At 42.7% G+C, this 21,376-nt stretch overlaps 2 protein-coding genes across 4 annotated transcripts in view; both read left to right on the top strand.

The window, feature by feature from the left end:
- PGM1 (phosphoglucomutase 1) overlaps nucleotides 1-21,376 on the top strand; it is a 62,342-nt gene that overhangs the window by 19,657 nt on the left and 21,309 nt on the right. For 2 of the 3 annotated variants that reach the window (XM_035018368.1, XM_035018369.1), the window contains exons 2-6: nucleotides 14,060-14,222; nucleotides 14,563-14,709; nucleotides 16,605-16,730; nucleotides 19,074-19,264; nucleotides 20,781-20,935. In XM_035018368.1, coding sequence (XP_034874259.1) covers nucleotides 14,060-14,222; nucleotides 14,563-14,709; nucleotides 16,605-16,730; nucleotides 19,074-19,264; nucleotides 20,781-20,935 — 782 coding nt within the window. Of the gene's footprint in view, nucleotides 1-6,723; nucleotides 7,482-14,059; nucleotides 14,223-14,562; nucleotides 14,710-16,604; nucleotides 16,731-19,073; nucleotides 19,265-20,780; nucleotides 20,936-21,376 lie in introns of those variants that run through there. The other variant, XM_035018367.1, reaches the window with a different exon arrangement.
- Nucleotides 10,519-12,701, top strand: LOC118020350 (UBX domain-containing protein 2A-like). The gene is made up of 3 exons (XM_035020256.1): nucleotides 10,519-11,502; nucleotides 11,986-12,053; nucleotides 12,505-12,701. Exons 1-3 carry the CDS (start codon nucleotides 10,874-10,876, stop codon nucleotides 12,699-12,701), a joined length of 894 nt encoding a protein of 297 aa, XP_034876147.1. The 5' UTR covers nucleotides 10,519-10,873.

Here is a 21,376-nt window from a genome sequence, read left to right as displayed (position 1 = left end):
CAAGAGGACTGCTCCATAAGGTTGCAGAGGTGTCTCCTGAAAGCCAAGGGTGGAGTGGACAGCTGGGCCTCACACGAGCCTGAGATGGGAGGAACCTCGGCAGCCACTCTCTATCTACCCCCTCTGTTTATCTCAGCTTTGTTTTCCTCTCTCTGCTGACTCAATTGTCAGAGTAAGTTGGGGGAGTTCATGGTGTGTGTGTGTGTGTGTGTGTGTGCATGTGATCTTAGTTCTAAACTCATTTACTCAAGCTCCTATGAATACAAATTTAGAAATCAAATAAACTGATTTAGTTCTAAAATTCTTTGTCTAACAAGCAAATCTTGAAAGTATTCAAGTTGTTCTCATATAATCTCATTATGATAACAGCAGACACTTTTGTAGGGCATCCTATACCAGCTCTGGTTTTAGAACTTGCTGTGTATTACCTCATGCAACCATGCCTGCAGACAACGTGTGAGCTAGGGGGTCTGTTATTCTCCCTATTTTTTACAGATGAGGCCACGGATGCGCCAAGTGGTTAAATGACTTTTCCGAGGTTACACCGCTAGTGACTGGCAGAGCTGGGTTTCCAGCCTGTCAGTAGGGCCTTACAGTCCACTCCCTGAAACACTACAGCAAACTGTCTGCCTCTGATGATTTAAAATCCAAACTGTAAATATGGTACAAAATTTTCTTGAATGTCCCAACGTTTATAATTTTGATAAAATTCTCTTACCTCCTTAAACTTAAAATCATAAGTCCAAATAGGTTACTCGAACTACACATTAGAAATTGGGAATATAAGACTAATCTGTTAGATAAATTAATATCCCAGATTCTCCTAACATACTTAAAATATCAAATATACTTAGATTTTCTCCCAAACTTACTGCAAAATTATTAGTGCTACAAGTCTGATTTATTTTGTTATCTGTACACTATATGAGTTTGATTTACTTCATATCCATACTTCATTCTCAATCTTTCTATGTTTAAAATACCCTCTTCAAGGGGCGCCTGGGTGGTGTATTCGGTTGAGTTTCTAACTCTTGGTTTCAGCTCAGGTCATGATCTTATGGTCATGATTTCATGGTTGTGAGATTGAGCCCTGCATCGGGCTCCACACTCCACTCAGAGTCTGCTTAAGACTCTCTTTCCCTCTCCCCCCGACCCCCTCAAATAAATAAATATATCTTTTTAAAAAATGCCCTCTTCAAAAACCAGTCTCTCACCCCAAATAGTTAGGAGTGACCTTTCCAATTGAATTGGGGTGACATTGTCAGCTGACTGCAGTGCATGCTGCCTGGAGAGCTGCATAGGAAACCACCCCAGTCCAGAACACAATGCCAAGAGGGAGTCTCAAGCAGCTTGCGTTCACAGACCACATTCCCTACTTCTCATGTCTACTGAATCTGCAATCCCTACCCTCTTGAGAAGATTCATCTAACCTATTTTATGCTTGATTCTATTCTGAATAGTTTTCCAGTTCTTTCCGTACATTGGCCCACAAATCTCAGAGATGTCTAAGTGCACCAGAGTTGTATCCTGCATAGCATACAGGTATTCTCACATAGTGTGTGGCCATCGGTCACAATTTATGGATATTCTCATGACACGACTGTCCCTGCCCCACAGCTCCTGAAATTACCTATCTTCCCAGTTCAAAGACTAACTGAATCGAATCTGTACTTTTTTGAGTCCTAATTCTAGATTCCTGGGAGGGAAAATATGAGTAATGTAGCTTTGGTCAGGCATCCACCTCTGGCGATCATGGCCTGGCATCAGGGTCCTGTAGTAGAACAGGGTCCTGTAGGAGCTAGGTCCTCTTCCTGGCTCTAGGAGTCTACTCTTGTGGGGTGGGTGGGGGACAGTTCTCAGAGAAGAGAGGGAATGAGTGGAAGACAGTGTGTGGAGAAGCAGTCAGAGGAAAGAGGTTGTTTGGGTGGTGCCTTCATGCCAGAGGAAGAAATCCCAGCAGGGCTCAGAGTAGCCTCGGGACTTAAAGTTGAAGCTTGTGCAGGAGGCTGACAGAGGAGCCGCTCTGCACAAGACCCCACTGACCAGGATCCTCAGAGCCACCCCAGCCGAGGAAGGATTCCTTTTTTGCAGCCTTGTTAATCTTTTTCCAGTCTCTCCTTCTTGAGGCTATGTGATGCACCACTGGCAGCCAGTTAACTTTCCAAAAGCATATCAGTTTTAGATTCCTTTTCCTTAAAAATTTCCATAGCTTCTGGTGCCTACAGAATAAACTTTAGTGTGGTTCATGAGGCTTTGTAGTCTTGCCCCTGCTGTTTCTCCGGTCTCACCCCATTACTGCAACCTCTCAAGACTGATAGATCTGCACATGCACCTCTGGGACAGGGCCGAGGCCACCACACAGTGGTGGCTCCTGTGACGTGAACTTCTTTTTTAGATTTTATTTATTTATTTGACAGAGAGATAGAGCACAAGTAGGCAGAGTGGCAGGCAGAGGGAGAAGGAGAAGCAGACTCCCTACTGAGCAGGGAGCCCGATGCGGGGCTCGATCCCAGGACTCTGGGATCATGACCTGAGCCGAAGGCAGACGCTTAACGACTGAGCCACCCAGGCGCTCTCTTGACGTGAACTTCTTAAGAACAAAGGTCCATGCCCTTTTTCTCTCCTCCTCTGCCTCCTGAATATGAAAAAAAAATTCATATCTTTACATTGTTTTCTAGTTCACAAAGTCTTTCCTAGACACTTGGTGAGGTTGTCATCACAAAAACCTTATCCCATTGTAGGGATGAGGAGACTGAGGATTGAGAGGGTGAAGGGGCTACCATTTACTGGTAATCTGTTAGCTGCCAGACACAGCACTACATGTTTTCACCTATTACCTGATTCAGTTCCCAGGACAACCTGGAGAGCTGTTCCCATTTTATAGGCTCAGTGCAGGTAAGTAACTTGCTCACGATTACATTTCTCATGCAGTTGAAAGTCAGATTTGAGCCCTGGTTTTATCTGGCTCCTAAACATGGGGTCTTTGCATTATCCTGCGATGCCTAGCCCAGTGCTGGCATTCATGACATGCTTACCTACTGTTGGTGGGAGAAATGAATGAGTGTCTTCCCATCACTTGGGTCACATACCCCAACCACTCAGGCAGGCGCCTGCAGCTGTCACATAGTGCAGGGTGTCAGGCTGGGGGTCTAATGATCCCTGCTACTTTTAGCCCGATGACTCGCTTTCTTTCCAGTGCTTACACCTGGAGGCAGGGTTAGCAATCCCATCCCCCATGTCCACTACTGTGGCAAAAGCCAAAGAACATGGTAGTTAGCTACTCAGTAAGTATTTACTGATGGACAGAAAGTGAGAATGAGTAAAGGATGGGTAAGTCTACAGTTTCTGTTGTGTTCTACTAGGAAGCTATCTGCAGATCAGAACGGGCGCTGGAGTCTTTGTGAGGCTGGGAGCGAAGGGGTTCATAACTCTGCCATCGTGAAATTGATTGGACCCAAGACCAGTATGAAAGTTCCTAGTCTGAAGGGAGTAATCCTTAAATCCCCCATGTGGTTTAAATGTAATTTGTGTCACTGTGAAGGAGTACCGGCAATGCAGGCAGATTCATTAGGCCAAATTGGGTTCGCTATGCTCGACAGTAACGTTTCTGAAGATGAAGTTCAACCTTTGCTGGAGAGCTAAAACAAATGAGTTTCTTAATAGCTGCCCCACTTAGTCCACGCGTCATAGGAAGCTTCATGTTCTTAATGCCCCTTCTTTTTTACCACACTTCACAGTTCATCTAACATTGCTGCTTCTGGTAATATTTTTATATGGGGTTGAGTTCTACAGTGTCCATAAAATTATGACTCAGGCTCATTTTTAGAATAGAAGCTTTTCTAGGGCAAGGGTTATATCTTATTGCTTTAGTTTTGCATATTGACCAACACCGTGCTGGACATATGTAGTCACTGACAATGTTACTACTCTCTGTTCTGGGGTATAGAACTCTTTCCTCTGGAGGCTTAGATTCAGTGTGCACTTAAATTGCTGGGTATTCATTGACGTATGCAAGAGCCGTGAGAGAGGGAATTTTCCCCAATCCATGCCTCGCTGGAGGGCTGGCTCACACATAGGGAGGGAAAAAGGTCCATGTGCCCACCTAGATATTTCCATGCAAGAGGGATGCGCTGGGTTCACCCACTGGGTTAACTTAGTGACCTGATTCTACAGGTTAGACATGTATGATCTCTTGGTGCTCAGTCACGACTATCCGTTTCCTTCTGCGTTAAATAATTTTGAAAATGTGAAGATGATCTACAGGGAAGGTATATTTAAAAATCTTGAAATTAAGAGGCAAATAATAATCACCCCTGAGATGGCATATCAGGTAATTGGAAGAGTACCAGCATTACCAAGTTTGCAATATTTCTTTTAAGCTACTTTGGAAAGTTATTTTTTTAAATAGGATAATCTTTTTTTTTTTAAGATTATTTATTTATTTGAGAGAGAGAGAGAGCACAAGCACAAGCAGGTGGAGGGGCAGAGGGGGAGGGAGAAACAGACTCACTGTTGAGCAGGGAGCCCCATGTGGGACTCGATCCCAGGACGCTGGGATCATGACCTAAGCTGAAGGCAGATGCGTAACCGATAGAGCCACCCAGGCACCCAGAAAGTTTTTTAACTTTTAAGAATCAGAATAGTTACATTTGGAATACTTTCTGTATCAGTTAGTTTTTAGATAGTTAGAAACTGGTGCTAGGTCCAAAAGCAGGTTTAATTCTGGAAAAGTGCAGCTTTTACAGCACTTACGGTGTAAAAAAATATTTTTAGAAACAAGCTATGGCTCACATGAAAACACACTGGTAAGCTGAGGTGTTCTAGCATGTGATGTGGCCACAGTCTTCAAGAAAAAAAAAGTCTTTCCTATCCTTTGAAGCAAAAGCTGTTGGATCTCATGCTGTGAACAAACCCACTTTTATGCTTGTATTTTTTTATATTGAACATCTATTTTGAATTTGCATAATTATGCCTTGATTCTTCGTAACTTCTCATTTTATGAAATTGATCTGCATTAACCATAAACTAAATAAAATCAATGCGTGGGAAAAAAACCAACAAAATGTTAACTGTCTTGGTTCGAGCTTCAGGAACTGAGCTTCACAGAGAGAGCGGCAGACCACCAGCAGAGAAGAGGATGGAATGTGTGGGCAGAGAAGCTTCAGCTGGGGCTCTTGGCGCACCCTTATGACCAAGTGCCCCTAAGTCTACCCTGGGATTGCAAGAACTTGTTAAGAAAACTACCAATTATGTGGTCGGTTGCTCTGTTATTCCCAATGAAAAGATTATGGGGTTGATATTTCATAAATCTTGATCTATTATTAAATATGTCAAGACACATGTGCTGGCCTAATTTGCAAGCCTGTCTAGAACCAGAGAAAACTTGGCACCAGACTTAAAAAAAAAAATGAATAAAAAAATGCCTTTATTGTCATTGCAAAACAGTGGGTATGTAAACTGTCAGTACAGCAAGCTGACTTCATAAATTAATTTCTAAAGAATTTCATTTTTAAAAAGTAAATAAAAGCCCCAAATAAGCTATAAAACGTGTTCTTTGGCCAACTGCTTTTTGGCTTACCAGACGTGGTCTTGCGAATTGTTTTAATGTTACGTCTCGAGGTCTTCCCTGCACTTGGACCAGCACCATTTGTCGTTGGAAGCAGCCCAGGCTTTGCCGCCAGAGGCTGCCTTCGGCTCTTGGGCCCGCTCACTCAGCTGGTCCTGCACAGAGCGTCCCCCTGAGCAGAGAGGGCAGTCTGCTGCTCCCAGTCCCGTTTGCTTTCGGACCTTGCTTGACAAGTTAGTAGGACAATACTCAGATTTTGTTTATCAAGGGATTATTCATGTTTCGCTTGAAAACCTGGACTCCAGTGCATCTCGGACCCTCCGAACATGTGGTGTAATTAGTCCTGGTTTACTTTTTAAGCATCCTTGACAAGTTCATCAAAACCTCGATAGTGGAGTTTCTTAATCGTCAGCTTCTGCTGAACTAGATAAGGAAGACACATGCATGCGTTTAAATAGATCATTAATAAAATCTCAGGGACCAGGGGTGCCTGGGTGGCTCAGTCGTTAAGCACCTGCCTTCAGCTCAGGTCATGATCCCAGGGTCCTGGGATGGAGCCCCGCGTCCGGCTCCCTGCTCTGCGGGGAGTCTGCTTCTCCCTCTCCCTCTGCCTGCCGCTCCCCCTGCTTGTGCTCTCTATTTCTCTGTCAAATAAATAAATAAAATCATTAAAAAAAAAAAACCTGAGAAAATGAAAACACAAAACTTAATCATATGTTCATATTATTTTCCCAGATAATAACTTGATCAGACCTTGTGCACTTAGAGAAACATACTTTTTTCCCTCCCCGTTTTGCTTATGTTTTCAAGGATTTGGTGCATCTCCATTCCCACATTTCCCTAAGTTCAAGGGAATGACCAAGCTGTTGATCATTCAGGCATGTTTGTAGGTATCTACTCTTCTAGAGCTGAATGCTGTTTTGCTAAATCCTTGGTGGGCAATGAATAAATCTGTTCTGTTTGGCGACTTTCTTCCTTCCAACTGGAATGGCACATGGGAGGTAAAAAATGACTTGGGTATCAAAATGATGGTGATGTAAGGAAACCAGAGGTAACTGAGATCCCTCACTTCCATTTTAAGATTGACCTTTAACTTGCTAGATGGCAGCAGACGGCCTTCTCAGCAGCGAGTGCCCAGAGAGGCTCTGCGTTAAGGGGTGTCGGGAGCAGTGGGAGCTACACCAGGGTGTCCTGTTCACGATGAGCCTGCTTTTGGGGACCGCACTTGCTCCATCTTTGCCTGGGCTCTGCGAGGGGAGTCTGACAGCCAGCTGGTGTTTGTGACTGAAGGCTGCCAGAATCCTTTGGAGCGATCTAACGGGGGAGATGAGGCAAAAATAATTGAAGGGTATTTGGCGTGGTTATGTGGGCAGAAGTGTCCTCACCAAAACAGCTTGGAAGATGTGCTTTGTGTGTGCGTGTGGGCGGGCGTGTGGCCCTTCACTTTTCACCAGGGGTGACGACAGCAAGGACTTAACCCAGCTTCCTCGTTGAGAGTGACCGACCTCTGTTTTACTCAGATGACACTGTTGCAGCTTCAGTTCGGATAGACTATTTTGAGGACCCTTGCCTGCTCTCCGGAACCCCTTGCTGAGCCAAGTGGTGAAAATGAAAGATGAGTGATTTTGATGAATGGATTTCTGGGAAATATAGAAAAATGGAAGAAGGTCCTCTTCCTCTGTTGACCTTTGCTACTGCTCCTTACTATGACCAAAAGCCGGGAACTAGTGGATTACGGAAGAAAACCTATTGTTTTGAGGCGAAGCCATGTTATCTGGAGAATTTCATCCAGAGTCTGTTCTTTTCCATAGACCTTAAAGATCGCCAGGGAGCCTCACTGGTGGTTGGTGGAGATGGGCGGTATTTTAATAAATCGGCGATAGAAACACTAGTGCAGATGGCGGCCGCCAATGGGGTTGGTATATGATAATTATTGTTATGTGTCTTTCTTCACTTTGCAGAAATATACAAAAGTACAAAGATTTGTATGTTGTGTACACCTGCTACTAACATCCAGTTAGTGTTTCTTTGTGACTTCAGAGAACGTATATTGTGATATGACTCCTGAGATTACATTAGTCACATTGGGATATAGGAATGTGAGTTCGGCTCCTTAAGTGTTGTACTCTGTGCCTTTTGCTTGAAAAAATACCTGTTGCTTTTTAGACATTTAAAGCACACCCCCAGCCTTAAGCGGTCTTATCTACATTCTAACCTAGTTCCAAGGGGTACCCTCTCCTATGTAAGAAGGCTCTAATGAGTAGTGGAGAGAGGAGGATTTTGTTTTCTTTCAATGGCTTCCTTGTTGAAGTTCAGTCACTTGTCAAACAGGAAAACAAAAGCCAGGGCATGCTGTTGTTTGTGGATCCTGGTAGTCATGCAGAAATGCCAGGAGGGGATTGGAAAATGTTAGGTATAAGCCTACCAAGAGGACCTGTTACAGGGGAACCTGCTTATAATGACCTTGGGCACAAAGAAGCCCTGTGTGCGGCGAATTTGTGCAGCAGGGTAGAGTTAATAACTCCTGTAAGACTATAATATAAGGAGGCTCTGCTAAGAGCTCTGCATTGTGAAAAACTGCATTGGCTGAATTAACCAAATCAGAAGGAATCTTGCACAGAAGGCATTGATCTTGATAATCTAACAATCTGCACAGTCCCACTGATTTGCAGGAAGGTGGGCATCAGGACGTTGCTGTTTTTGCTCTGCAGATTCTTCTGTGGGACCAAAAATATATTTTTAGTGTTTTAAATTATACTTAGCAGTAATTTGGAGCACATAGTCCCTCAGAACTCACGAATTTAAAAAATCTGTTGCATTTCCTTTCTGGGAGTGATTCTGGTTCTGAGAACGTAAAAATTTAGCATGGCAACCCCATGTGTTGGGCATTCATCGTCAGTCTATTTTAATAATACACCAAGCAGGCGTGATTGCAAAACCCAAATTAAAGACAAAAACAAAAACACACCGCCACATTAAATTAAAAAATGTTTGTAGATCCTAATGTTTATAATGCGAAGTTTCCTTCCTGCCCATTTTGGAATCTGAATGCCTCTCATGTAAAAATTGCTGATAAAGCACTCAAATATGACATTTTATGAAGCATACACATTTTTAAGATAAAATGTGACATGCCATAAATCTCACCTTTGAGGAGAGCTGCGAAGGGAACAGTATTAAGATGCTTTTAATCTTTAGAGAAAGAACGAAAGGAACATTATTTCTCCGCCTATATCTAGATTGTTGAGTGGATCTGGTACACTGTCCCCTTAGCTGTAATATATTTGGCTTCATTTCATTTTTGTGTGGAGCTGAAGGGTGTGGAAGAGGTGGTAGGAATGTGTAATTCAGGCAGACCCCATAGACTTGTTCAGATTTACGATCTGAAGGTTTGCTAAATAATACATTTAAGTGATAATAATTGACTAAATAGGGTAACTGCCTATTTGTTAGAGCTGTGGCAGGCCAAGCAATATTTTGAAATCTTCTCAAGGGCGTTCTTTATTTAAAATAGTGTGGTACTACATCAAAAACTAATGATGTACTGTATGGTGACTAACATAATAAAATTAAATTAACTTTAAAAAAATAGTGTTGCATTTAAAGCAGTCATGCAACCAAATTGAATTACGTCAAACATTTAGTGGACCAATAAAGCACTTTAATCTGATAGAACCTATCACCTCCTAGATGGTTTGATTCCTTCTTTTTCTAACATATCCTCAATTCTGACGCCTGTAACATCCCTTTGATTGTGGACAGAGCTCTAGGGAGGAAATGTAAAGGAAAGATAATTTATTGCCACAGATTCTGGTAGAAGTCATTGTTCCTTCCTCACCTCTGTCAATACCCACTCCACCCTTAAGCCGATTCTTGGAAGCCTCTTCAGCCTAGTGAACTAAATGAAGATCATTTCATTTTTTTTTCTCTTTATTACACATTTCTCTGGTGCATTTATGGACTGTAGAATATAATTTGCCTTTGTTAGAAGTTTCCCTTTGTTTTTATTTGCATAGAGCTGTCTGCATTTATAGGAAATTTTTTTTACATGATGTTTCTGTGAGCTAAGAAGTACAGGAAATTTTAACATACAAAAATAAGACATTAGTGGGGCCCCATTTGTAATACTGATATCTCATTTGGTCTCCAGAGCTTTAAACTTAGAGATATGTTTAGAAATAAGAATATGTATATATGGCCAGCAGGGCAAAGAACGTGGAACTTGTTTTTTTGTGAAACATAAGAAAACACCAGGTCCTGTTTTTTAAAAGGAAAACTAAGTTTGCTCCCTGTCGTGTTTGACGATAAAATGGCGGGTAAACAGTAAGGTATCCCTCCTTGTAGTGTGAACTGTGTTATGCACGAAGGAGTAGCAGGAGGGGGAGGGAAGGACAGGAAAGGCTGTTTGATGGGGGTACTTTGAGTACCAGCTAGAGGGAGTTATCTGTAAGTTGGTAGACACTTGGGAGCCAGGGAAGCATTTTTCTTTTAAGAAAAAAAAAATATATATATATATATATATTTTTTTTTTGTAAAGTATATGTAATGTAGAACTTAGTGTGTCAGCCATTTTTAAGTACACACTTGCAGTGGTATTAATTACACTCACAATATTCTGCAACCATCACCATTATCCATTTCCAGAACTTTTTTCTCATCCCATCTGAAACTCCGTACCCACTAAACAATAACTTCCCATTTCTCCCCCACCTCCACCCCCTGGCAACCTCTGTTCTACTTTCTGCCTATGAATTTGCCTCTTCTGTGTACCTCATTTAAATGGAATCATACAAATACTTGTCCTTATGTGTCTGCCTTATTTTACCTAGTATAGTGTTTTCAAGGTTCATCCATATTGTAGCATGTATCACAATTTCATTCCTTTTTAAGGCGGAATAATATTCCACTGTGTGTATATACCATATTTTGTTTATGCATTCATCTCTTGATGGACCTCTGGCTATTGTGAATAATTCTGCCATGAACATGGGTGTACAAGTTACCGGTTTGAGTCCCTGCTTTCTTTTGTGTCTATAGCTAGAATTGGAATTTCTGGGTCTTATAGTACAGGGAAGGTTTTTGCGCAGAGGAGAGACACAGAACTATGGTTTAAAAAGATGAACTAGCGCTCGGTGCCCGGCGACGGAGGCCCAGGGAGGTGGGCTGGGTCCCAGCGGCGTGGCCCCACGAGCCTCAGCGGGTCTGGGGGCGGCAGTGCTCCCCATCTGAGGGGCTCCAGCCCGACAGCAGCGGTGGCGCCCACGGCCCCTGAGCAAACGGAGGACGAGCCCGGAGTAAGGCAAAAGAATGAAAGAAGTAGATAATCTCAAAAGTGTAAAAGAAGAGTGGGTTTGTGAAACAGGATCTGACAACCAACCTCTTAGTGATGATCGTCAAAGAAATTGTGAATATTTTGTTGACAGCCTTTTTGAGGAAGCTGAGAAGGTTGGTGCCAAATGCATGTCTCCCACTGAACAGAAGAAACAGGTCGATGTAAGTATAAAATTATGGAAAAGTGGATTCACAGTCAATGATGATTTCAGAAGTTACTCTGATGGTGCAAGTCAGCAGTTTCTGAACTCCATCAAAAAAGGGGAATTACCTTTGGAATTACAGGGAATTTTTGATAAAGAGGAGGTGGATGTTAAAGTTGAAGACAAAAAAAACGAAGTATGTATGTCAACGAAGCCTGTGTTCCAGCCGTTCTCAGGACAGGATCACAGACTGGGAAGTGCCACACCAAAAATTGTTTCTAAGGCAAAGAGTATCGAAGTTGGGAATAAAAATAATTTGTCAGTTGTTCAACTAAACAATCTGGAACCCATCACTAATGTACAGATCTGGTTAGCCACTGGAAAAAGGATTGTCCAGAAATTTAACATTTCTCATAGAGAGAGACACAGCAAGAGAGGGAACACAAGCAGGGGGAGTGGAGGAGGGAGAAGCAGGCTTCCCGCTGAGCAGGGAGCTCAATGTGGGGCTCGATCCCAGGACCCTGGGACCATGACCTGAGCCGGAGGCAGACGCTTAAGGACTGAGCCACCCAGGCGCCCCAAGAAGCATATATTTAAATGGTGCCTTAGAATGTTCTTCTGTGACCCAAATTCCTTTTAAATGGGAGGAAGTCAAACTAAACAGGTGGGAAATGGAAGAGGGGATTTGTTATTCCAATCTAAGGTTGTTTCTTTTTAGGGAAATAAAATATTTTAATCTAAAAAAAAAGATGAACTAGGTGGGCCTGAGTTGGAGGGATAGATTCAGCCAGGGTAGAATAAGGGAGGTACAGGTGGGAAAGAGAAAGGGGAGGTTGAGTCAGGAGCTGTTGCAGTGCTCCAGACATTGTCAAGGGAAGGAGGATAATAGAGTAATACCTCCTCAATATCAGGTTGAGGATTAATATTCCCGAGGGTGATTCACAGGAGAGAGTCTTCTCTGGAAGGAGAGGCTTTGATCAGCTGTTACTCTTCTTGGGCTGAAGAGAAAGAAGGTACCATGGACTTCCTTGCTCCTTTCTCTTGACTTTCTTGTTCTTACTCCTGATATAATCCCCTTATTCTTGGGCCATTACTGACTGCAGATCTCACCCTAAAGAATGGTAGAATAAGGGATGACTCGGGTGGTGCAGGTTAATATTCATTCACCAGTCTCCCTCTCCATACCAAATACATATAAGATCTGAGTACAAGTCAGTATAATTGATGTGCAAGTATAATTTCCAGATAACTTCATCACCACTCTGGCTGATTAAATTGCCATCCTTAATTAAGCCCCTCCTATTGAAATTATGGAACTGCTCAACCATAGACTTTCACTCTTCTCAGAACCCAGAAACTGCTAGAAGGGAGAGATGTTACTGTTCTCACTGTATTGAGTTAGCTATTAATGGCCAGCTGTGATTCCTAATTTGCCACATGACCTTGCCCTGTCATCTATCCCAGTGCCTCCCATACCACCTTTCCATAAACACTTGTTATTATTGCTTTTGGATGAATGCAAGAATGGACGAATGGGCAGCATCATAACTTTGGACCTCAGCTTCTTCATCTATACAACAGTCCTAGGGAGCAACTATGAGAATGAATCGAACATGCCATGGGTTTTAGAAAGCACTCTGCGGCTCAGTGATAATCATTAATAATGATTTCACACCGTCAGCAGGTCCCTCTGGTCTACAGAGGAGCCTAGTTATTAGCACCTACCCTGGTCATCACCACTTCCTGAGGGAGGCAAGGCATAGCAAATGTATTAGTCTAACAAACATTGTTCTGAGATGGACAAATGAGAGCCAAGAGGTAACTGAAATGAACTGGCTGCTTCCTGGGAGATGGTTGGCAGCCGAGGGGCTGATGATAAGGCAGGCAAGCTTTCAGTGACTTGTAGGATGGCAGAGGTAACAGTCCCAGAAAAGCTTCCCCAGGGAATCCAGGTATCATCAGACACATTTTCCACTGTAAGTCATTTCTTCAAGCATGTTTATCTTGGGTGGGGCAAAAAGAAATAACAAATGGAAATGTTTAAAACATTCCTGTCCCTTTCTTCTCTCAGAAGGGAGAATGGAATGAGGGCACAAACTCCTCATTTTATAAATCTTTTGATGCAGTAGTCAGGTTTTCTCCAAGTATGTTCAAGGAACCGATGGGACTTCTTCCTTCTTTTCCAACTTGGGTCATGTTGAAACAAATATAAATTACGTGTTAGTGAGGGAAGATTTAGGAGCTGTGCTGATAACATCTGTGAGAGGTACCGGAAGGTGAGTTAAGAACACAGCAAAGTACCACCTGTGGGTAGTTCTGATTGGTTTAATCAGTAATAACCCCCAGCATCTTCTGCCTTAGGCCCAGCAGGTAACCCAGGTACTCCCGCACATGGGTAGGTATGTCCTGCATGGAGGAGACCACCATATCAAAATCCAGGCTTGACTGGAAAGATAGGTTTATGAGATGCATTTTGTAAAACTCTTCATATAAAGTTTGCCCTTTTTACTTTTTAAAAAAAAATTTGATTTACAAAAAGCCTTCTCTTTGGGTAGAATTCCTTTAACAAGCTAAACTTGTATCTCACCCCCCCCCAATGTGGTTTGAAAGTATGATTGAATTGGATAAAAATGTGGGTTTTCTAACAATTTTTCAGTGAAAATTATGAACCTGGTCTGGAAAGACTGTTTCAAATACTGTTTTCTTGCCAGAGACTTAGAGCTCCCCCAGACCACACACTATTTTAAAACTACAAAGTCCCAAAAAACTCTCTGAAGGAATGGCTTTGTGAAGGAATGGCTTTGTTCTTCAATGCTGATTCTACTTCAATGATTATATTATTCAACAGTAACATTCTAATTCATAATAAAATAATAATAACCCAAGCTGTAGATGTTCATTAAAGAACATTCTGGTTCAATACTATTTCTTTGTCCATCTGCCTGTTGTTTTGGTGTTTCTGTGCAATAGCTCTGGATTTATCGATGTTCAAGTGTGCGTTCTGGATTTCTTCTCTTAGATTGGTCGCTTGGTCATTGGGCAGAATGGAATCCTCTCTACCCCTGCTGTATCCTGCATCATTAGAAAGATCAAAGCCATTGGTGGGATCATTTTGACAGCCAGCCACAACCCAGGAGGACCCAATGGAGATTTTGGAATCAAATTTAATATTTCCAATGGAGGTGAGTTTGCTGTCATTTTGAGGATAGTCAATTTCTGTTCATTAGGATAAACTAATCACCAAGGCCTTGGAGGGTCAGGGTTCTGGTTCTGATCCTTAGCAAGGGAATTATTTGTTTCCTTTTGGTGACAGTGGAATGCTTCTCATTCTGCTGAACCTGCATATGAGAAGCCATGCACGAAGGATCCTTAACATATTTTCTTCTAGAAAATTTTGATACTTTGCTTCCTAAATGATGGAGTGGCACATGTGCTCATGAAGAGGAATGGATGAGTTCTGTGTTCTTTGTATTTTCATGTCAGTCCCACGAAATGACCCACGGTTCGCTGTTTGATTTCCAGGTCCTGCTCCAGAAGCGATAACTGATAAAATCTTCCAAATCAGCAAGACAATTGAAGAATACGCAATTTGTCCTGACCTGAAAGTAGACCTTGGAGTTCTGGGAAAGCAGCAGTTTGACCTGGAAAACAAGTTCAAACCATTCACTGGCACGTTGACTCTCCTCCCCCACTGCCCACTCTAGTTCCAACTTGAACAGTTTGCCTTTCAAGGTTTTAATACAGTGGGTCTTCAGTTTTGGAAAGATTGTGGTCAGTAAGCTTTGCATGCCTTAATTAGCAGGTCTGGAGTTGGGTCTGGGAGTCCAGAGACCTGGGCTCTCGGGGCCCTACCAGGAGTCAGCCCTGTAACTTTGGGTAAATCATTTCCAACTTTCTAGGCCTTGGCTTCCATACTTATAAAATGAATAGCCTTGACTAGAAGACCTGTAAGATTACATTCATAGCTAAATTTTATTGAGCTTTTATTGTACGCCCAACTCTTAACGTGCATTATCCCACTTTATTCTTACAGAGCCCTGTGAGGGCAGCACTATCTGTATTCAGTTTTTCCAGATGAGGAAACAAAGGTTGAGAGAGCTTACATGACAAGCTCAAGATCGCATAGTCAGTGAGTGGGAAACCAGATTCAGACCCAGGTGTGAATGATTTCAAAGTCTGGGCTTTGATTCTTTATTTTTCCTGCCCTAATATTCAGTACAATCAAAGTCAGCCATTTGGGGGGCTAAACTGAAACTCCCTGCATAGGCAGCTGTGGTAGACATTTTGTGGTCGAATGCCAAGGTATTATCAGTAATTGATGGAGGAAATGTTTATAACTTCGTTCATATTAACACAACAATGATGAGATGGTTAGTAAGGCAATTTGTGTTTTGACCGTTCTAATGGGTACTCTTTCCTCTGGATTGCAATTTGATGGAATGCATTTTTTGTTTGAACCTACCCATCGAGAGCTGGCAGTTGCATCCTAACAAAGATAAACTGGCGCCTTGGTACATCTTGAAGACAAATTTTAGGGTTTAGGAAACACCAGTAGAGAGTTTCTTAAACTAAACTTAACTAAACTTAACTAAACTAAACTAACTAAACTTAAACTAAAAATGTTCTGACCCCTGCACGTCCAACAAGAACAATACTAAGTTCTTATATTTGTTTTATTCCTTTAGTGGTGCATGCGAAAAGTGGTTTATAAAAAATATTTCCCCCTGCGGGCGCCTGGGTAACTCAGTCAGTTAAGCGACTGCCTTCGGCTCAGGTCATGATCCTGAAGTCCCGGGATCGAGTCCCGCATCGGGCTCCCTGCTTGGCAGGGAGTCTGCTTCTCCCTCTGACCCTCCCCCTCTCATGCTCTCTGTCTCTCATTCTCTCTCTCAAATAAATAAAAATTAAAAAAAAAAATTTTTCCCCCTGCTTTTTACCATTAAGTCCCATGGCAATGAGCCTAGAAAAAGGAAAGAAAAGTGGCATTACATTTTCTGTTACTTGTGACACCAAAATACGTTTCCTATGGTGATAGGCAAGGAGTGAGTATGGCAGCTAGCAGAATTTACAGTCAGGCAAATCTGTGTCAAAAATCCCATGTGTGCCCCATCCCAGCTGTGTGGGAAAGTTACTTCACCTTTCAGAATTTAAGCTTTCTTATTAATAAAATAGGACTAATAACATTTACCTCTCAGGAATATTGTTAGAATTGAATAAGAGATCATGTAACAGCCCAGGCATATTGGAGCTGCTCGATAATTATCCCTTTAAAGTAGCTATTGTGGGTTTACAGCAATATAATCATTTTAGAAGATAATATTTCTTAAAAAAATTTTTTTTGAGGGGGGTGGGAGGGGCAGAAGGAGAGAGAGAGAGAGAATCCTAAGCAGGCTCCACGCTCAGCACAGAGCCTGACATGGGGCTCAGTCTCACGATCCTTGAGATCATGACCTGAGCCAAAATCAAGAGTCGGATGCTTAACTGACTGAGCCACCCAGGCGCCCCAAGGATAATATTTCTTAATGTGTTTAGTTCACCCATCTTAATGTTGCTTGTTCTCACAGTGGAAATTGTGGATTCAGTGGAAGCTTATGCTACAATGCTGAGGAACATCTTTGATTTCAATGCACTGAAAGAACTGCTTTCTGGTCCAAACCGACTAAAGATCCGTATAGATGCCATGCATGGAGGTATGGAGCCATTTTTCTTCCCTTCCTTTCTCTCAGAGATATGAAGCTGCTCTCTATCTTGTGTATCATGATGCTTTAATAAGCCTTTTCTCAAGACTCTCTGCTTCACCGTTTTTAAATAGTGATTTTGCAACCGTATCAGAGCACTATTCACATAGATAAAAATCTAATTGAGTACAACAAAAATGGTAGAGACATGACTCATGGTAAGGTAGTGAGAAGGTCAGAGTTTTCACACGAAGCATCAGGTTTTGAGTAACATGCAACTGTTTTTGTGGATGCTTCCTCCCCCTCAGGAGATACCTTACATTCTTCCTAAACGCCCCTATCTATTCCAAGGGGGTGGGTGTCATTTGCTGGATGAGGTAAACATGCTCCTGAGTCCCATACCCCACTCAGCTGCCCCCACATGTTCCTTTTCTTAGAAGAGCAGAGCTTACAAGAGCAAGCTGAGGATTAAATTCAGGAACAACAGTTGGGTATCTCTCCCTCTTCTTCCTCTGTGGGTGTGTGGCCAGGTCAGCAGAGACAGCAGCCGTCCTTGTGGACTAGAACCATGAGGCTTTCTCACATGGAGGAATATGGGAATTCCCAAGCACTGAAGTTGTTTATTTGTTTTGTAATAAATTTAGAATTTTAGAATCTTTGAGCAGGAGGGATTCTCCCTGGTTTTGGAATCCAGCTGCCTGCCTGGTTGGGATTGAACCCTTTCGATGGTGCCATTAGGGCCTCCTGTTACACTGCAAAACCACAGATAGAAAACCTTCTTCTGGTGGGCTGAAATCTTCTATCCCTGAACCTCACCTTTGAGTCCTAAGTTGCCTCTGGAGTCTCACACAATGAGTCTACTTCCTTACTTAGATAATAGCTATTTTGTCATTTCAAACCATTCAACAGGCACGTATTGAGTACTTAGTACATGTGTGCATGGGGGGTAGGCAGGGACTTAGTCAGGGACTTGTGATGCTTGGGGAGATGGGATGGGTGGAAAACTACCAACAAAATGAGGGTTAGATAGAATTTCAAGTTTTCTCTTTGGGGTGTGGAAAAAGGCATAGCTTGACTAGCAGTATCAAAAAAGGTTTCCTGGAAGAAGTTGGCAACCAACTCAGCTTTTATGAAAGAAAGATCTAGGACGGTCATTTCCAGCTGAGGCAATGGCTGGAGCAAAGCTGTGAAGGCTTAAGAGATGTTATGTTAGGGAAATGAGGAGAATGGCTTAAGAATGGGCTTTAAATGTTAACTAACTAGATTTTAAGTAAAAACTAGAAATACAAAATAAAAAGAATGTGTTTGTGATGAAGTGTGGGGTAGGGGAAGCTGGTCATGAAGTAGACTTCGTTCTCCAGGCCTTTCGGGGGTTCCTCTAATGCCTCAGTTTCTGTTTCCGTCACAGCCCTGGGTGCCTTGACCTTATTGTGTGGTGTGTCCATAGCCTCCTTAACATATGACCCCTAACTGGAGAAGCATCTTCTACCCTGTTCCAACCTCTGTGGCCTACATTGGTGTCTGTACCTTCCTTGATGAAAACACATTCTCAGCATTTTAGAGATGAATGTTCTTGGAAGTTGTACAAAATGTCACCATAAAAGTATGTGACTGGTATTTCCTCTTGTTGGTAGTTCTTTTTGCTTGTTTGTATTTTTAGCCGGATATGGGCTCTGAATCCCAGTTCCCACTCCCACTCCTACTAGATATGTAAATTTGGACAAATGGCTTCATCTCAGACCGGTTTTCTTATCTATAAAGTAGAGGTGGTAATCATAATGCAAATATTTATAACATATGTGCCAGGTACTGTCCTCAGGGCTTCCTCTCTATTGTTGAATCCTCACACCAGCCCTATTAGGTAGCTACTATTATTATCCTCATTTTGCAGATAGGGTAGCTGGAGGCACAGAGAGATTAAATAATTTTCCAGAGTTGTACAGCCCATGATTAACCGAGCTGGGATTTGAACCCACTCTGATTCCAGAGTCCAAGCTCTTTAAGCACGAAGCTCTTACCACATTGTGAGCTCTTTTTGGTTTTGAAGGAGTGAGAAAATGGTTGCAAAGCACCTGGCAAGGTGTGTAGTAGGGCCTTCATAAAAGCTAACTCCCCTCCCTTCCCCCATTCTCCTTCATCAACTAGCCCCACCTTTTCCAACCGAACCCCTCATTATTTCTTTTGGCAAAACCTTCCGTCCCAGTCAGACTTACCTCTCCGCTGGCCCCTGAATATAGGCTTCCTGTTCTCACTGTCATTCATGCCATTCTCCTTAGAATGCCTCTTCCTCCTGCCCCGTTCCTGACAAGCTTTCATAAGTCATAGTTTCCGATTCTCATTTCACATTTTATGTAGTCGTGGGACCGTACGTGAAGAAGATCCTCTGCGAAGAACTGGGTGCCCCTGCAAACTCAGCAGTTAACTGTGTTCCTCTGGAGGACTTCGGAGGCCACCACCCTGACCCCAACCTCACCTATGCCGCTGACCTGGTGGAGACCATGAAAACAGGAGAGCACGACTTCGGGGCTGCCTTTGATGGAGACGGGGTGGGTACAAGTGAGTTTAAGTGAACTCTGATGCAGGCCAGGCCTGGTCCTACACAGCGGGAAGAAGCAGGCTGCTTCCGTCAGGCCCTGTGGGCTTCGTGAGTGAGTGACCGTCGAGGAGTCCTCACTGCACATGGGGTCAGGGCTAAATTATTAGAAGACCCTCTTGAACAGAAATGAGTCCATGAAATGTCACCCATGTGTTTAGTTTTAGACATTCGTGTTTTCTAAGAGTGGCAGGGTGATCAGGGCTCAGTTATGATATAATGACTAGTGCTTTGTGAGCTGGTCAGGTTCTAGAAATCCATCCTAGGTTTATTCAACCCCTGGAAAAGGTTTTGTCCTTACAATATACCTGTTTGTTCATTCACATTAGCTGAAAGATAAAACTATAATGAGAGAATTAACCTTTTATTCCTTCTCTATAATTAGTATCTTTAATAAGCAGTCTGTTTTATTTATATCGGTGACTGTACAACAGACAAGGAAGAGATGTATTTTAGTTAGGTTTGTATCCTTGGTACTACACATGTTTTACTTAGCCAGAAATATATTTTTATTGCTCTTGTTATTTAAATTCAGCCAGAATCCATTATTTCCTAAAAAAATGAATTTACCCATATCAAAATTTTGGAAAATTAAAAGGGTCCCTAAAGCCATTATTTTGCAATACTCCTTTCCGAAGCAGTGCATGGTGGGAGTTTTTCCTCCATACTCTGAGTTACTTGAGTTCTTCCTTATACCAGGCACCAAGGAAGCGGTGAAGGTGGCAGTGTTGTTTGGCTGGGTCCTGCATCAAATGGAGGGGCCGTGATTTAGGAGCCCTTTCTTGAAGAAATCTGCTTTGTTCCTCGAAAGATGCCTGGTAGACCCACCAAACTATGTGAACAGCCAACGTTTCCTTTCTTATTTCGATCTCTTCTCTCCTTTGGGAGAGAGGTGATTGATTCCAGAGTTTGGAAAAGGTCTGGGAGGTTAGAGTCAGCTGGCCTCTGGAGGAAGAACAGAGTTTTTGGTTCAGAAGGAGTTTGTGCTTGCACTTTATTTGAGAACAGTTTTAGTTTGTTGGCACGGCGGTGCCGTCAGTATAGTGGTGTCCTGTGCGGATCCATTAGAAACAAAGTCCGGGGTGGGGGGCGCCTGGGTGGCTCAGTCGGTTAAGCGACTGCCTTCGGCTCAGGTCATGATCCTGGAGTCCCGGGATCGAGTCCCGCATCGAGCTCCCTGTTCGGCGGGGAGTCTGCCTCTCCCTCTGACTCTCCCCCTCTCATGCTCTCTCTCTATCACTATCTCTCTCAATAAATAAACAAAAATCTTAAATAAAAAAAAAAAAGAAAGAAACAAAGTCCGGGGTTTAGAACCCAGTATGGATACAGGTGTCAGTTTTATAATTTAAAATTTAATTTAAAATTTATAATTTAAAATTTTATCCCCCCATGTAAGATAGTTTTTTTGTTTTTTTTTTTTCAGCAGTTTGATTAAAAGCTCTTCCTTTGAATCCCCCCTTCTCTCAAAGGATCGAAACATGATTCTGGGCAAGCATGGGTTCTTTGTGAACCCTTCAGACTCCGTGGCTGTCATTGCTGCCAACATCTTCAGCATTCCGTATTTCCAGCAAACCGGGGTCCGAGGCTTTGCCCGCAGCATGCCCACGAGTGGGGCCCTGGACCGGTAGGTCTCCATTCCCTTGGCCCTCACCAGGCTCTTCTCCCCTTGCAGCTAGGACATCTGAGGCATAATATGTGCTTTTTATTTTATTAAGCATTTTTTATTGAAGTACAATTAATATACAGTGTTTTATTAGTTTCAGGCACACAACACTGATTTGGCAATTCTGTGTATTACTCAGTGCTCACCACAATAAGTGAGGTCCCCATCCGTCACCATACAGTGTTATTGCAATGTTACCGAATGTGGTCCCTACGCTGTGCTTTTCATCTCTGAGACGTGTACCTCTTAATCCCCATCACCTGTTTCACCATCCCCTCATCCACCTCCCCTCTGGCAACCACCAGCTTGTTCTCTGTATGTAAGAGTAGGTTTGTTGTTTTTTTTGTTTTTTCTGTTCCACATATAAGTGTTTATTTTATGAAGGGATGAGTGGGTTTTTTC

This window comes from Mirounga leonina, unplaced genomic scaffold, assembly GCF_011800145.1.
Source record: "Mirounga leonina isolate KUSES-001 unplaced genomic scaffold, KU_Mleo_1.0 Mir_173, whole genome shotgun sequence".
Classification (NCBI taxonomy): Eukaryota; Metazoa; Chordata; class Mammalia; order Carnivora; family Phocidae; genus Mirounga; species Mirounga leonina.
Note: the sequence above shows the minus strand (reverse complement) of the source record. Positions and strands in the feature narration are given on the sequence as shown.